This window comes from Diorhabda carinulata, chromosome 10 (genome assembly GCF_026250575.1).
Source record: "Diorhabda carinulata isolate Delta chromosome 10, icDioCari1.1, whole genome shotgun sequence".
NCBI lineage: Eukaryota > Metazoa > Arthropoda > Insecta > Coleoptera > Chrysomelidae > Diorhabda > Diorhabda carinulata.
This window is the reverse complement of record NC_079469.1, coordinates 13424854-13441451: the sequence shown is the minus strand read 5'-3', so window position 1 is coordinate 13441451 and position 16598 is coordinate 13424854. Positions and strand designations below refer to the sequence as shown.

The following is a 16598-nucleotide window of genomic DNA, read 5'->3' as shown; positions in this document are numbered from 1 at the left end:
TTCTAGTATCATTTGACTTGTCTCCAAATTGACATAAACATTTGTGAAGTGTCAGGTGAGTTCTACCGCGGACATAGAGCTAGAACTAGAGATTGATATATTGATACATTAAATTTCGAAAAAATGCTGCAACGCTGTTTTTTGTTCCGATAGATAGTACAGACATTTGGGAATTTATTGAAAATTCATTGTTTCCTTGCGCGTAACCGTTCATAAACTTTTAAAACATAAATTTTAACCATTACAAGATACCTAACCTAACCTAACTCCCCAGTTGGTAGCATGTGCTGGTTCTATTGAGCTTCAAAGATTTGTGAAGAACCCACAAGGTGGCTTGAAAACAGTTGTAATCAAGGATCTTAATCCCCTGCCCTTTGTTCCTACTGAAGTCATATATCAGTCTGCTCCAAACATCCTGTGGCTCCATGGGAAATCAACTTGTAGACAATTGCCAGGATGGAATGGTTAAATGGAGAATGCGACATCAAAAAAAGAATTTCACCGATCTAAAACCCATGATGACACTGTCTACACATCCTTGCTCAAGGCTCGTCGAGAATGGGATAGTGTTCGACCAGCCACTATATATGAAGGCACAGGAAATTCTCCACAAGGGCACGCATCCACTATTGAAAGATGTCATAGCAAAACTTGGGGGGCTTCCACTTGCTCATGTTCATTTATTGACACATCAGACATTGGCCAAATTGATTCTGGGTCTGATTAAATTAACCAACCGTTGTCAACAGGGTACTAACAGATTTGGACCAGTCCAGGGTTCTGGAAACAGATGACTTAGTAGAAATCAAATCTGTGAAGCAGCGATTTATGACAGCTGTCCACAATTTGCAAAGCAGAGATCCAACAGCTCAGCTCTGGGTTCAATACTATAGCATGGTGACTCTTGTCAAGCAATCGAACAGAAACTCATGAAAGATATGAAAGTTGGAGGTGGTTTGACTAGTGGAAGGGGAATGATGGATAGTACATTGTTGAAGTGGACTTTTGGAATGACTTCTCTTTAGGATATAGCTCAACAAATGGAGCAGTACACTGAAGTGTACTCTATTTCTGGAAGAGACCAAGAGACCAAGGAAAAATTCGTATTTCAAGAAACTATAGGTCATTTCCAACATCACCATATGAAAGAAAGCCTCAACGAATCCACCAAAAAGAGAAAAAGGAAGAAAAAGTCCTAGCACATGGAAATACTTTTTAAGCCAAATTCTAATATGGAAAGCTCAATTGAACATCGTTTTCACAATACAAAAACTAAAGAAATTGCTTTCTGAAGCTAGAGAGACCACAAATATCGCGGTCCCACTAAGGAAAATAACCAAATTTTAGATTGGGCTGCTATCAAAATACTCATATCAAGTCTATACATATCGGAGTGCCGCAGGGATCAATTCTGGGCCCTAACTTATGGAATGTGCTATAAAAAAAGTAACTATTGAAAAGGTTGATCACAAAAAGAAATACCATAAATGGTAGTAATGATTTATTTTATTCATGGTGTATTACAAATAAGAACTTAATATTCTTTCTCTTCCAGTGGATATTTCTTGAGATCCGGAGGACATGAATTAGCTTTATCTCTAACTAGTTGTTGAAAACTACCTTTTATTGTATCTATTTGCGAAACCATTCTTAAATTTACATTGAATCGTTTTAGGACATTCTTGAAAATAGGATAAAGGTGCTCCAATTGTCCATGGTCTAGAGTAGGGAAAAAGTGATGCAAAGCATGATCACCAAAATTAGTTAAGACTAAGAAATGAGAACCAGTCACCTCCTTACGATCCATCAAAGCATCGAGTTGGCCTAGTCCCCAATCATATTTTTCAGATCTGAAAAGCGACAAGCGACAATATAAATTGTTTGTTCCATTAAAGTTTCTACCCAAGCAAGCACCAGATCATCAATGGTGATTCATTCACATTTAAAATTACCCTAATTGAACAAAAAACAGAGCTTTAATGTGAAGGTAAGGAATTATATATCCACAGTGTGATGTACTATCAATTTGGAAATCCTGTCTTCCTCCAAATTGCCTTCTCACCCTTACCCGAGCACTGTACACCCATAGTGTCTCTCAACCAGATCAGATCCTCCATACATTTTGTATCTTGGTGAAATCTTTCAACTTGTCCCTCACTAATGTCGCCTAAATTATCAGAAAATGTTGGACAACTGAAACAAATGAATTCCAGACTTTTTGTTCAATCTCAATCATTGAATTTATCAAGTCAGGGTCTTTGATCAGCTGTCTTATTTGTGGGCCATCAAATATTCCTGCTTCAATTTTTCAATATATGCAAAGCATGATCCATTCTTATCAAGAGCCTTTACAACCTGCTGCATTAGACCCAGCTTGATATGCAGTGGTGGAAAGATGATTTTCTCTCCCCAACATCCATGTTTTCTCTCCTAGGCCGCTATTTTCTAACCCAGTACTGCGTTTTGTCTCTGCTATCCCAGAGGCACAAGAAACAAGGATACTTGGTATGGTCACTTTGTTGTCCAAGGAGAAATCTACACAAATCACCCATTGGTGCTAAACCAAAGCTATTCATTTTCGTTGAGTGAGCTTAGCCTTATTTGTTCCCATTGTGTCGAAGAACACATTTCAAACTTCGCTTTGAGCTGTCAATAAATAGGCGCCAATCATCCGGAAAATATTCAGGAAGATCTACTTTTACCAGGAGTTCTCTAATAGCATGGCAAAATACAAGATTTTGTTCTTCAGAAAAAAAAGGTAGCAGATCTTTCTCCCTTGTGCGATCAAATGTAATTTTCGTTCCTGGTTCAAGTAAATTTTTTTCCTTCAACCTGAAAGCCAGTAATTCAGAAGCTTCTTTCGACAGTTTGAGATCTCTGGTGTTAACTCATCTTGGTTGAAACATTGAGGAATTGATGATATCGTTTAAAACTCACTGTCACCTTCAGTAGTCTCAGAATTCTGATCAGAGAAACAATTTGTGTCCTCACAGAGTTCTGGTAGCTGGTGAAAAGTTGGAATTGGCACTTCTTCTGAGTAAGGGGCGTCTTTTTCACCAGGAGTTCTCTAATAGCATGGAAAAATACAAGATTTTGTTCTTCAGAGTAAAAAGGTAGCAGATCTTACTCCCTTGTGCGATCAAATGTAATTTTCGTTCCTGGTTCAAGTAAATTTTTTTCCTTCAACCTGGAAGCCAGTAATTCAGGTTGAGATCTCTGGTGTTAACTCATCTTGGTTGAAACATTGAGGAATTGATGATATCGTTTAAAACTCACTGTCACCTTCAGTAGTCTCAGAATTCTGATCAGAGAAACAATTTGTGTCTTCACAGAGTTCTGGTAGCTGGTGAAAAGTTGGAATTGGCACTTCTTCTGAGTAAGGGGCGTCTTTTTCACCAGGAGTTCTCTAATAGCATGGCAAAATACAAGATTTTGTTCTTCAGAGTAAAAAGGTAGCAGATCTTACACCCTTGTGCGATCAAATGTAATTTTCGTTCCTGGTTCAAGTAAATTTTTTTCCTTCAACCTGAAAGCCAGTAATTCAGGTTGAGATCTCTGGTGTTAACTCATCTTGGTTGAAACATTGAGGAATTGATGATATCGTTTAAAACTCACTGTCACCTTCAGTAGTCTCAGAATTCTGATCAGAGAAACAATTTGTGTCTTCACAGAGTTCTGGTAGCTGGTGAAAAGTTGGAATTGGCACTTCTTCTGAGTAAGGGGCGTCTTTTTCACCAGGAGTTCTCTAATAGCATGGCAAAATACAAGATTTTGTTCTTCAGAGTAAAAAGGTAGCAGATCTTACACCCTTGTGCGATCAAATGTAATTTTCGTTCCTGGTTCAAGTAAATTTTTTTCCTTCAACCTGAAAGCCAGTAATTCAGGTTGAGATCTCTGGTGTTAACTCATCTTGGTTGAAACATTGAGGAATTGATGATATCGTTTAAAACTCACTGTCACCTTCAGTAGTGTCAGAATTCTGATCAGAGAAACAATTTGTGTCTTCACAGAGTTCTGGTAGCTGGTGAAAAGTTGGAATTGGCACTTCTTCTGAGTAAGGGGCGTCTTGCAGAGACTAAATCTGGTTCACTTGTTGTTAGGCAGAAATAACAGTCATCGAAGTGATGCTTTGTACAAGTTTTACAGACAATATGTGGTGCCCAGGTTTCATCCTGATCACCAAGCTTAACACCAAAATATCCAAGATAAGCAATCCCCCTTTACAAAGTCACTTAGCCGGTTAAATGTTATAAAAGTTTTGAATTTTGTGAAGCTCATGTTTTTTTCGTATCCATATACCCCTTAGGAACAACTAAACTTCAGGGAATTCGATTAATTTAAACGTTCCAAATCTTACTGGTTAATAATAACAGTGAAAGTGTTAAAATACCTAGGAGTGTCTCCATCATGAAACACCTCGGGATGATGATGTCCTGCATTGAGGCCTACAAAACCTAAATATGTCGAGCCACACGCAATAATAAAATTCCACATTACGAAGGTGTCCAGAAACGATTGTCTTCCAAAAAGATATATGACTAATGGTAAAATTAACCAACTCAAATCCGTAAATTTGAATGTTTTTCTTGACATATGTATCCACCTAAAACGTACGAAAGTATATATGTAGCATATTATATTGATATTCGACCTTGGCCTCAAATATAAATAAATAAACGGTTTCTTGTTGGGAACGTGGCAATGAAACACCACTAAAGTGGACTAACTTTAATATATTTTCCGAGCTTTCGAATACTTTCGAATGTATTCATCGTTTGGGAAGTTATATCCAAATATGCAAACAGGTTTGTGTAAGATTGATTAGCATCTAGGCAACGTTCCTGTCCATACTGGTACTGCTGTAAAAATTTTCTACTGAATATGAAGTTAAAATTCTTGTCTTTTGCCATTAAGGAAAAGCATTCACGATTCAGCAGTGACAATGGAATCTATGAAGATCCAAAGCAGTGCTGACCAGAATTTTTTGATGAATGGTTTTATGGAGTTTAACAAATTCAATTCTACTAAGCATATTTGTATAGTTTAGATTCTAGTACAGTTGTTGCGGTTTCAATTTTGCTTTTTCTTCAAATAAAATATTTAATAATAAAAATTATATATTGTAAACTACTTACGTTCGAAACAAGGACGAATGGAAAAGTGTGGCCCATACGATTGGAGCAGAAAGAACGGACAGAGCTTTCTTCAACGGAGTCTTTTTTATTGGCAAATATTGTAATATTGGCTCGAACATTATTATCTCCAAATCAATGATTGTATTTGTATAAAGGTGATGACTCAACGCATGGCTTATTCTCCAATCTCTGAATAAAACATTACATATAAGATCAGCCATCATAAAACTATTGGTCGTCCTAGATTTTCGTGAAAATCGATTCAAAAAATTGTTCTAAACATTCTAAACACGATCTACCATTTGTATAATATACCAATTTGGAACCAAAAAATTTAATGTTCAGCATTTATTTCATTTTAAACTTAAAACTATATGTTTGGGCGAGATGTATGACTCGATTCGCATCGTTTAATTGTTTTACAAAAACATTATTTGAGAAATTTAATAATTGAAACGCGAACTCAAATAATAATTAAGGTATCGAAACAATAGAAAGTTTCCATTTCTACGAAGACAAATATTTATACGATGCAGGAGTTTTAAGTGTAAAACTATGTCAACATTAACTCCCAAAGGTTGTTATAGACCGACCAACATAGTTTTGCCTCTGAGATGCGCAAACTATAAACAGAGAGGGTTATTGTGCGACGAAGACCGTACAGTACAATCGTTTAGTCGAAACCGTTGATTGAATGCAGTACCTGAATCAACGTCGAAACAAATTTGGTATCCTAGTCGAAATTCATTTAAATAAAAGTATTAAAACATATCGGATTATGAGCAAGTGTTTGGGATAAATGGATAACCTTTAAATTGATGATTATTTAACAATTTTGAAGAATTTTTTGAGTACTATTGCCTATAGATTATAATACGACTGTTGACACATTCTCAGATTGGTTTTCGTCAGGTAGTTCTTCGTTTCCGGATAGATTACAATCTTCATCTTCCTGTTCTGATTCAGTGTCGCTATCCTCACCATTTAAATTGGGTTCATTCCTCATGAAATCCTCCTCAAACTTCCTCGCTCTTTTGCTTACAGATTTCCACTGCTCTGGAGAAAAATCTTTGAAAAAATCGTCGCAATGTTCCATAACATCGTTGAAATTTGAGTACGGTTCACACCGATTCGATTGGATTCAAATCCGGATGATATTGTGGTAGTCGCACAACGTTAGGATTTCATACCGCTTATATTTCGGCTTACAGTTCTTTCAGAGGGCATTTAATCCTTTATCCTTTATAATCCTTTAGTCAACACACCTTTTGGTATGAACGTTTAATTAGCCCTTCTGCAGAACTCTAGTATATCGGTGTGATAGGTGTCACATCATTGGAAGGGCGTTTTTAATAAGCTCTGTCTTCTCCACGTTCGACAAAGCTACCATCTAGCTTTCTCAGTGCCATTGTTGTATTGATTGTGAAGTGTAGAGCAGAACTCTGATATATCCACCCCACTTCAAACTGTTCCAGCTAAGGCAGATCAAACGTAACCGTTTAACACGTGCTTAGCCATCGCTGCAGCTTCTATCGCTACTCTACTATGTCTCTCTTTTCTCTCCCTTTTTTTTGAGACCGGTGTGATAGGTGTCACATCATTGGAAGGGCGTGTCTTCTCCACGTTCGACAAAGCTACCATCTGGCTCAGTGCCAATGTTGTATTGATTCTTTATAAAGACTTTATGATGTCGCAAGTGTAGAATCAGTATCCCCACAGAATATCCTAAAACTTTGCCACTTTACTATTCTAATGTCTTTGTTTTAGGTAGTGAATAGCTCTGCCAGTCTCAAATACACTCTCCTCGTGTCTAGAATGTTAACTTCCAAGGAGTATCGCCACATTTTTCGGTTTTTTTGTATGAGGCAATCGTGTATCCAGATTCAGTTGGTGTCTAGCCGTTCTGGTCTGTTATTTGCACATTTCTTGATACATTTCTCAATCTCTCTAGTTTGAACATGATTATTACACGATATTAATATTTTCTTGAGCGCTGTAGGTATCCTGCGCCTTGAAGTTATCTGTAGTGGAATCAGGAATATCTTCCATTTCTTCATCTAGAAGATCTTCATCATTTTCCCAACCATCTACGTTTATGTCGCTCAAATGATCAGCCAGATCTTGAATTTCTCTGTCTAGAAGCGTTTTCTTGTTGCATATTTTTGTAACCAGCAAAAAATTAGTGTGAGGGAGTAGGAATGAGCCAAGGGGGAATTTTGCCTGCGTATCTTCCACGATTTTAACGGAATTGTAATTCTAGTAGAACTTAACTTAATAAATGAATCGATTTATCTACAGAATGATACTATTTTCTAAAAATTTATAACAATTGAACATACCTGACTAGCAAGGTCGAAAATTGGAAGTAGTACATCCTGATATTATCCTTCATGTGGAAATAATTATGTCCAGCTACAGTTAACATGCCAAGAAATAATCCAGCTAACATTCCCATGCCGAAACTCCACATTTTTACCGCTAATATTGATAATACAAATGTTAATACTAGTAATGAATCGGTGAAGAAATTCGTGTTGTTGTAAGACTGTTTAGGTAAACTTTTTAAAATTGGTTGAACTTCTCTTCTTAAAGTTCTATAAAAACCGTCGTCTTCGAATGTAAACGGCATATTTCTTTTAGTTTTCGCTTGCCTCACAAAAAACTTTTTCAGCATATCCTTTGGAAAGTCCGATAAATGATGAACTTCAAAAGCTTCAGTTATATCAGTACCCTGTGGATAACATGAATATCATCAATAGATTTTCTAAGTTTCGTACGTAAAGTTCTGTTTATATTTTAAGCATTTCTTCCCAGTAATTAATTAAAAGTTAAAACACAAGATTGAGTAATCTTTGGACATTATTTCTGTATTTAACATCTGTGCATATGTCCTCGAAGCAAAGCATCTGTGTAGATCTTCCTTAGCATTGTCGGTGTTGTGACAACATTGGTCTAAAGCTGGTAAAAAAACTTCAAAAAAGTTCAAAAAACCTCAGAAACCAACTAAGTTTATAAACGATCCACCATACATCCCTGTTTTGCAGGGCCGGATTAATCTAGGGGCTTGGGGGGCTGTAGCTCCGAGCCCCAGGTCCAAGAGGGCCCCATCATTTGGAAATCATTCTGTATTTTTTGATGTGTCGATACTACAAATCTAATATCTAGCGTATTGTAATTATTTTTTTAGTTTTTCCATACAAAAGTGGACCCCGTCATTATTTTAGCACCGGGTCTTGTAAATCTTACTCCGGCTCCGCTGTTTTGGGACCCAATACCTTCTCTTTGTTCGCTTACAGCAACAATAAATGAATTGGTTTTAAATACTGCTTAAAGCCATTTTTGGTTTCAATACACAAATAGATCCGTCAGAAATGGAAAAAGTGATTCGAAAACGGGTTTATACGCATAGAAAAAGTGTAATGCAACTAGAAAATTCATATTTGGGAATAGAAATATCTGGAAATGAAGGTAAAAGAGTGTCGACAGCAGTAGCATACCTAAACAGCACTTTCTGGTGTATTAAACCTACTCCGACTGACACGAATCAGACCAGATAAAAATCCTGCAGCAAAAGCTCGCCAGCATAACAGAATATCAGGTTTCAGTAATGGAAATAATTCGAAAGAAAGCAAATTTATGGCCGCCACGACTGCGCTTACAGGACCATATCCTTTTCATGAAATTTTTCGTAACCAAATTGCAAAGCGGCTGCCCTATGTCCTCGATAGTCTCACGAATTCCATCTTTGAGGTCTTGAATCGATGCTGGACCTCATCTTTCACGTGGCCCCAAAGCAAAAATTTTTCCCGTAAAAGATCGATGATTTCGTTGCTTGTGTGGCACGTAGCGCCGTCTTGTTGAAAGTAAACGTTGTCCAAATCAATACCATCCAATTCCGGCCATAAAAAATCATTAATCATCTCTCGATAGCGCAATCCATTCACCGTAACTGTTGCTCCAGCCTCATTTTCGAAAAAGTAAGGTCCAATGACACCATAAACCGCACCAAACAGTCCCGCGTTGAGGTGGGAGAGGATTTTCAACAATAACTCTTGGGTTTTCCGAGCCCCAGATTCGACAATTTTGTTTATTGACGTAACCACCAAGGTGGAAATGGGTCTCATCAGTTAAGATGATTTTCATGCTTTTCAAGGACCCAATCAGCAAAGACACGACGTTGTTGATGATCGGCCGGCTTGAGTTCTTGTATTAACTGAACTTTATAGGCCTTAAGACCCAAGTCTTTATCCAAAATACGGTGTAATGACGTTTGTGGAATGGCTAATTCCAAAGAACGACGAGGAATGAACAAATATGGGTTTTCTTCAACACTTTGGGCTACAGCAGCAATATTCTCAGTTGTTCTTGAGCGACGCGTGCACGGGTTTTATTCTTCGCGTCACTAACTTGCCCCAACAGCTCAAATTTTTCCACCAATTTCTGTATTGCGGTCCGAGAAGGTGCTTCACGTCGACCCAAAAATGTTTTAGTTTTACGAACCGTCTCTGCCAAACTTTCACCATTTTCATAGTGTATTTTAATAATTTCAATGCGTTGTTGAACGCATTTTCATTAATGGCGTAGTTTCTACTTGTCAAATGTCAAAAACTGACAACTTCAAAAGTGACATTTACCGAAATAGCGGGCTGTTCAAAATAACACCTCTTATTTGAAAACCCTGTAGAAGTAGCATGTAGAGAATGCAGCAGACAAGGCTGACTATGTTATGGGACGAAAAAGGTGGGGTCTAGCTATTCCATTTATCAGTTTCTGACTTATATATATTAGTATAAATGACGATGGTTAACTCTAGTCTGTCATCGTACCAGGTAATTTACTCTCAGAATATTGTATAACATTACAGTGGTCAAAAATCCTTGGAAATCTTCATTATAATGAGCTTTGATCAAACTTGAGCCAGAGATGCATCAGATAACTCACGTATAATCCTTTAGCCAGTATTTGGTATTTTTCAGTATTCTCCAGATTCATAATTCACATTATGTCCTTCATGGTAGATATGAGTCGCTAATAATCTGCTATCACTCTTGTGAGAAGTTATCTGACTGATCAGTGACCTTTTCGACTGACCAATGTACTTTTTGTCCCAATTTAAACAAGGTTTTAATATATTTTGTTAGGCAATTTATTGATTAGTGTTTGATGTTTTATTTTAGTAAAAAAATATTGAATATTAAGGTTTGGACTGTACGCCATTTGTGTTGTTTAAATATTCCAGAAAGTTTAGGATTTCATGTATAGTGATGCAATATAAATGACGTTTAAAAATAATGATTCAACGTTCGTGTCAATGTCAAATGAATTATACAAAATTCTTCTTCTTATAAATTTAAAATCAAGAAAAGGTAACGCAGGATCGAAACTATTGAAGTAAAATAATAAATAGAATAGAAAAAATCTTGACGTTTTGACATATTGGGTTTTTATGGAAATAAATTAAAAATTACCTTTGTTAAAGTCAGCCATTCAGATCCTCCAGGATGCTTGTGTACAAATTCAGTCAAATCATAAATCCCATCGTGGATTCTCCAATAGCCTTCCGCTCCATCAGTCTTTTTTCTTTCCTCCAACCATAAACCAGTACTCAAAGTCCCCCCTTTAGCCCTAGAAGCTATAGGATTAATACCTAACGTAGATTTAACGACAAAGTTTGTATTCGGTGGCATCGCTTACTATCTGTTATTGACTAAAGACTTCGTTATAAACAATTTTCGAAATCTATAATACGCAAAAAACGTGTAGTTATCTATGAGGTTCGTAGGTTATTATGAGCGATAGTATATTTTTAATTCACAACTTAGTTATCTCTTCTATTCTTTGCGATCTAATTTCTTATCTTGTTAAAATTATTTATAATTTGTTATTAACAATAATTCTTTATAAAGGAATTATTCTACAGATTCAAAATAATCGCAAGTTGGGTTCAACAACAAATGAAACTACACAAAACAACAATTAATCAAATATGGAGTATTTATTATGAAAATACCAGATATACAGAGGGAAACTCTGGATATCTCTGTATATCTTAACTCTTTTGAGTTAATTCAATACCTCGAATGAAGTTGTGAATGAATTATTCCCTAATAAAGTCATTTCGCGAAGGGGTAACATCAACCGGCCTCCCAGAAGCCCCGACCTTAGCCCGCTCGACTATTTTGTATGGGGATACCTTGCAAGTAAGGTTTATCAAAATAATCCAACGAACCTAACCCAATTGAAGGATAACATCAGGTCAGAAATGGCAGCAATACAGAGGGAAACCGGAGTTTGATGCCACTCCTTTAAGTTAATTCAATACCTCGAATGACTCGATGGAAGTTGTGAATGAATTATTCCCTAATAAAGTCATTTCGCGAAGGGGTAACATCAACCGGCCTCCCAGAAGCCCCGACCTTAGCCCGCTCGACTATTTTGTATGGGGATACCTTGCAAGTAAGGTTTATCAAAATAATCCAATTCCAATTCATATGGTATCAAAAAATACCCTTTCTGGACACCTTGTACTGGAATATATGCCATACAAATATACTATCATGAAATTAAATCAATTAAGATGCCAAATTCGCTTTGACTCACACTGTATACTATGATGCTAACTCATAATTTATGAATGATGCCTCTATTTTTGAAATAATATATTTAACAATACTAATGCAGGAATTTTTAAAAAATTTTTAAACTATCAGAGCAGATTTAATTAAACGTTATTTAAATTTATAATTTATTGTGTTTTGTAAAATAAAAATTGCTGACCTCATTGCTATAAATTGAAAACTAAAGATAGATAAATAATCTTATATCGTCATACAGTTTATTAAATTATTGCATATACAACAACAACATTGTTAAAAGCTTGATACCTATAGAATATTTTGAAAAGATGATTTCATTTAATATATTGTTAAGATTATTATTTTAAATTTAAATACCATCCACTTGCCATTCACAAAAATATTGAGTAATATCATACAAGATAAATAACTTAATTAACAGCATCTTAAATACAATTTATTACCATGATATATAAATGAATGAAGTGGTTTTATTAATCTGACTACTGTTCTCGATGGATGTCCAGACTATTAAGAACACACTATGCGTGTTTACGCTATCTTAAATACCAATATTATTGTATACATAACCTATAATTAATTTATGGTCGTTAGTGTCATGAGTAAATGAAACTACAAGTGTCTAAGGTACATATGGAACCGTTTAAGTAAGACGTTGAGGACAGTCATTTTACAATAACGAATCCAATAAGTTAACTAACTAAGTAAGTTAACTAGGTAGATTTATGCTTCTTCACAGTCACATTACTTAAAGAAATCTAGGATGGTAAGAATGTTTTGGCTCCTCATACTCAATGGGACAACGTTAAACATTTCAAAGTGTTTGGTCGCTTCGATAAGATGCTGATCTTCTAGAGAGTGGTAGAAATTTTTAGATCCCGTTCAATAAAACATACTGTGTACTCCAGGTTGCCCTCATGCTTTGAAGGAAATTTGGATAATAAAATCATATATTCTGGAAAGGTACCGGGTTGAGTTTTCGGCTTAAATAAATATTTCGAGCAAGGAAGAAAAGTATTGACATCAATAACTTCAATATTATTTTAAATGTTTGTGGAAGTTGCAGCATTATAGCTTTAGAAGTTTGGGTTATACATTTTTTATTTTTATTTCTTATTAAAGAGTTCAATTGGGTTCTAACCATAGAAAAAATAATGTTGAACACATTCTTTTCGAGGATATATTTCAAAGAGCACACCCCTTTTAGTCAACTTAATAAATATTTAAAGATTTCAAAAACTCAAATTGTTAGTTTGCATGCATTTTTTTGTGGTAATAACAAGATTGAAAATAGACAGTGTATAATTTTATAAAGTATATTCAAACATCTATACAAAAATAATTATCACAATTAATACATAAGCTCAGCATAATAAAATAATAAATGAAAGTGTCTTATATTGTACCGCCTGAAAAACTGCACCATCTTGATATCTGGAAACCTCTACATGGGGAGCTATGTCCAATCTAAAATACGGCGTACGGTCTATAATCAAGCAGACTGCAAGAGTTTTTGTGAAGTAGTGAAGTTAAAAAATATAAAAAAGTGAAGTTTTGCATGTTTCATATAAACTGTCTACAATAATTGAGTGGAATTCAGTGTTGGTTTGATTATTTTTAACCATGGATTGCTAAATTTGTACCATTCCAATGATATTATGTCTGCCAAAAAAATACAAACATTAGAGCCGAAGAAGAAGTTTGAATACAACCATGATTGTCTGTGCAAATGCTGTTGGATAGTATGTGGCACCAATGATCATATTTAGTAAAAAAATACCATGAACTCAACACGGCAGCCTCACCTGGTTTTTTCCTGGAGTTATCGAATACTGGTTATATATAAACATAAGAGATATTCGACAATAAAGTGCAGTTGGTCTCGAATGGCTGTTGCTGAGCAAACATACTAAGTATTCCTTGGTATTGGTAATGTAGTTAATACATTTAGAAAATGTACCAATGGATATTTCTGATACATTCGTTAGTATTAGTGGAATTCCACTATCTGAAGATAGTGAAGTGTCTTAAAAATAATACTTCCTACGCTTACTCGCAAAAGATTCCAGAAATAAATATAAAATGCTCAATACCTCAAGACGGGTCAATAAGGAATTGGAAGCCCCAAAACCTACTCTAACATAAATAAAGAAAAACACTAATCGAGTCATTGAACTAAACGAAAATGATTGGGTTACGGTGAAACATATATAGTTGAAAATATGATTCAATGTAGGACCTAGAATACTCAAATATCCATTCTCTGCAGTTATTGGTGGTGACTTTTAGATAAGGAAATATAACTAGAGCCAGTATAAGTGGATATATAATGAAGTGATTATCCCCCTTTAATGACTAGAAGTTTTGCAGATCAGATCATCCCTATCTGAAGACCAAATTAGGAACTGGTTATCTGAAATTGATCAATTCATAAAAGACAATCAATTGAATAAAATTTGTAGTACCAAAGACGAATATATAACTGTAATGAGTCTGGAATTTTTCCAATCGTCCTACTATAACAGGCCCGTTTGAGTTCCATTGGATTCAGCGGTTGACCACTCAGATTCAAGATGAATAGCAAGAAACTTCTTTTCCAAATATATACTCATGTTTTTTCTATCGTTGTAAATCGAATAGAATTGTCTGTAGTACTTTTTGTTGACGGCCATAGCTCCTACAAAACTTTACATTTTAGTGAATTTTTTTATCAATCTTGTTTATAATGAGAAACATGCAATCCCTCGTTGAAGTATTAATCAAACTCCTACAACGAAGGCTGTGTTAACAGAGAGAAAAGATTTTGCTTTCCACTTTTAGAAAAAGCTCTCAAATTTGAAACGACACCGTTCAGGCTAAGCTGCTTAGTTTTTAAATGTGTTATTTTGACAAGTGGTACAATTTATGAGACTAACCCTATAAAATAAGTGAGCAAATTACCCCTGTTTCCTTATAAATTGGATAGATATCCAATCATTTGTTTTCATTGTTAAAGAATTTCATGACACCGATAATAATTTGAATTCTGCTACTAAATTGATGATTGGATATATACCTTTTCGTCTTGAGTAAATATTTTTAATTATAACCATGACTTAGAAATCATTTAAAAAATTCCCCACATTGAACTAAGGTACAATCTAAAATATGAACTCATGGATACTTCGAAACTTTGGAGTACCAGATATAAATTGGTTCAATGGGGTACTGGAATATCTAAGATCTAAAGCACCTGTAAGTTTAGAAAAACCGAAATATTTGCCTTTGATAGAAACTAATTAATATGAAATCTGTAGAAACAAATTTCATATTTAACTGAAGGTATGAATATATCAGAGAACCACATGGCATTTTTTTTTTCAATTAATTTATATTTTATATTGTGAAAATTGTCTTTCAGATCCAATGAAAATTAATGGAACCCTTTCGTATTTTTCTAAACATGAGGAACTGTAGGCAATTCACATTATTTTTGAAATTGTTTTCCATCGAACAAAAAATAATGATCTGGCACAGTTTGAAACATTTCAATAAGCTTATAAATGCACAAATTAGGTACATGCTACATTCAAAGCTCCATTATTTTCTACATCATTATATTTAATCTGTAGGTCAATGGGGGTCAGCAAATATTTCTATACATAATTTTTGCGGTAATGAAACGATAGAAATTGAAATTAAGATAGTGTAACCAGTAGTATTACATGTAAATTATCACAGTTAGTAGTAACTATCACGTAAGCTAATAAGGACTGGGAAAGAGGACAAACACAACTTAGAAGTTAACCTTTGCTACAGGTTTGAAGTATCAAGAATATAAGCGGCAATACTGAAAAGTACATTAAAATTTAATTGGAATATCACTTCTTATCATCATGAAATACAGAAATCAAATCTCATATAATGTTAAACAACTGCTCTAGTAGAACTAAACTGATAAAAACAAAAAATCAAATTTTATTTGAAAGGATGTTTAAATGAAGGAGACCTGCGATACTACAATGTATCCAACCTGTTATTGGATCAAGTTGAATCCTGATGAGTTCAAGACAATATTGACATGTGGATAAAACCAAAGAATATTTGAATATTTGAAATGTGAGAAGAAAAAAAAAGGAAAATATTGTTTAAAGGGAGGGGGATTGTAGACAATGAAATATATGGAGGAGTTACAAAAGGTGAAGGATAATGGAGAATACGAAAATAATGAGAAAGCTTTTGTGAAAAGTATTTTTGGAAAAATAAATAATAGGAACAAAGATTATTTTATAACTTATATGATTTTACTCATATTAATTTGACGTAGAAAACAAAGGTCTTTGAACATTAATATATTTCTAAATAAACAATTATGGGTGGTGTCCTTAAACGGCAATGGCGTGGTCAATATTTAAAAACTGCAGCTTTTTCTAAGAACTGTTGTCTTCTATTAGCTTTCTCTTCTTCGAGGCGCTTTCTTTCTTCCTGTTCTAAGCGAATTTCGTCTTCAAATTTACTCTTTTTCGCCAGTTCGACAATCTAAACAAAAAAAAATTATGATCATTAGAAAATAGACAATGTATTGTAAAGAAGTGTTTGCCAGCTATATTATAATTGTTTTTTGATCTGATTCCATCTCAGTCATTATACTCAGTAATTGGTCTACCTTGTCTTCCTTTTATTTCTTCCTTCTTGCTGGCGATTTTACTACTTTTTCAAATTGATATTTTTTATGATTCTTTTGATGATCTTCTTTATCTTTTATCTGTTGAGTAATCATCGTCCGAATCCATTTGCTAACGGCATTCTGAGTTCAGTTATGTCAACCCAAATCTCAGACTGGTCCTTTTGTTTATGTGTGTGTGTGTACCTTAAACTGGTTAATGGA

At 34.8% G+C, this 16598-nt stretch overlaps 2 protein-coding genes across 3 annotated transcripts in view; both read right to left on the bottom strand.

Moving 5' to 3' along the window:
* Nucleotides 1–1488: 1488 nt before the first annotated feature.
* LOC130898568 (cytochrome b5-related protein-like) lies at nucleotides 1489–11106 on the bottom strand. The gene is made up of 5 exons (XM_057807955.1): nucleotides 10604–11106; nucleotides 7475–7866; nucleotides 5136–5324; nucleotides 4391–4603; nucleotides 1489–1850 (listed from the first exon to the last, which is right to left on the bottom strand). Exons 1-5 carry the CDS (start codon nucleotides 10820–10822, stop codon nucleotides 1535–1537), a joined length of 1329 nt encoding a protein of 442 aa, XP_057663938.1. The 5' UTR covers nucleotides 10823–11106; the 3' UTR covers nucleotides 1489–1534.
* A 1927-nt stretch (nucleotides 11107–13033) lies between these two features.
* The window catches only part of LOC130899083 (EF-hand domain-containing protein D2 homolog), a 36104-nt gene continuing 32539 nt past the window's right edge, over nucleotides 13034–16598 (bottom strand). For both annotated transcript variants that reach the window (XM_057808827.1, XM_057808828.1), the window contains exon 3: nucleotides 13034–16249. In XM_057808827.1, coding sequence (XP_057664810.1) covers nucleotides 16115–16249 — 135 coding nt within the window. In that variant the 3' untranslated portion in view covers nucleotides 13034–16114. The remainder of the gene's footprint in view (nucleotides 16250–16598) is intronic.

What these genes read in the sequence shown, in the direction of transcription:
- LOC130898568 (XM_057807955.1), bottom strand. Translation starts at nt 10,822, where the DNA reads ATGCCACCGAATACAAACTTTGTCGTTAAATCTACGTTAGGTATTAAT. An exon ending in AATGGCTGACTTTAACAAAG is followed by an intron (nt 7,867 to 10,603) that starts GTAATTTTTAAT and finishes TGTTATCCACAG; the next exon opens with GGTACTGATATAACTGAAGC. An exon ending in CATTCGTCCTTGTTTCGAAC is followed by an intron (nt 4,604 to 5,135) that starts GTAAGTAGTTTA and finishes CGTACGTTTTAG; the next exon opens with GTGGATACATATGTCAAGAA.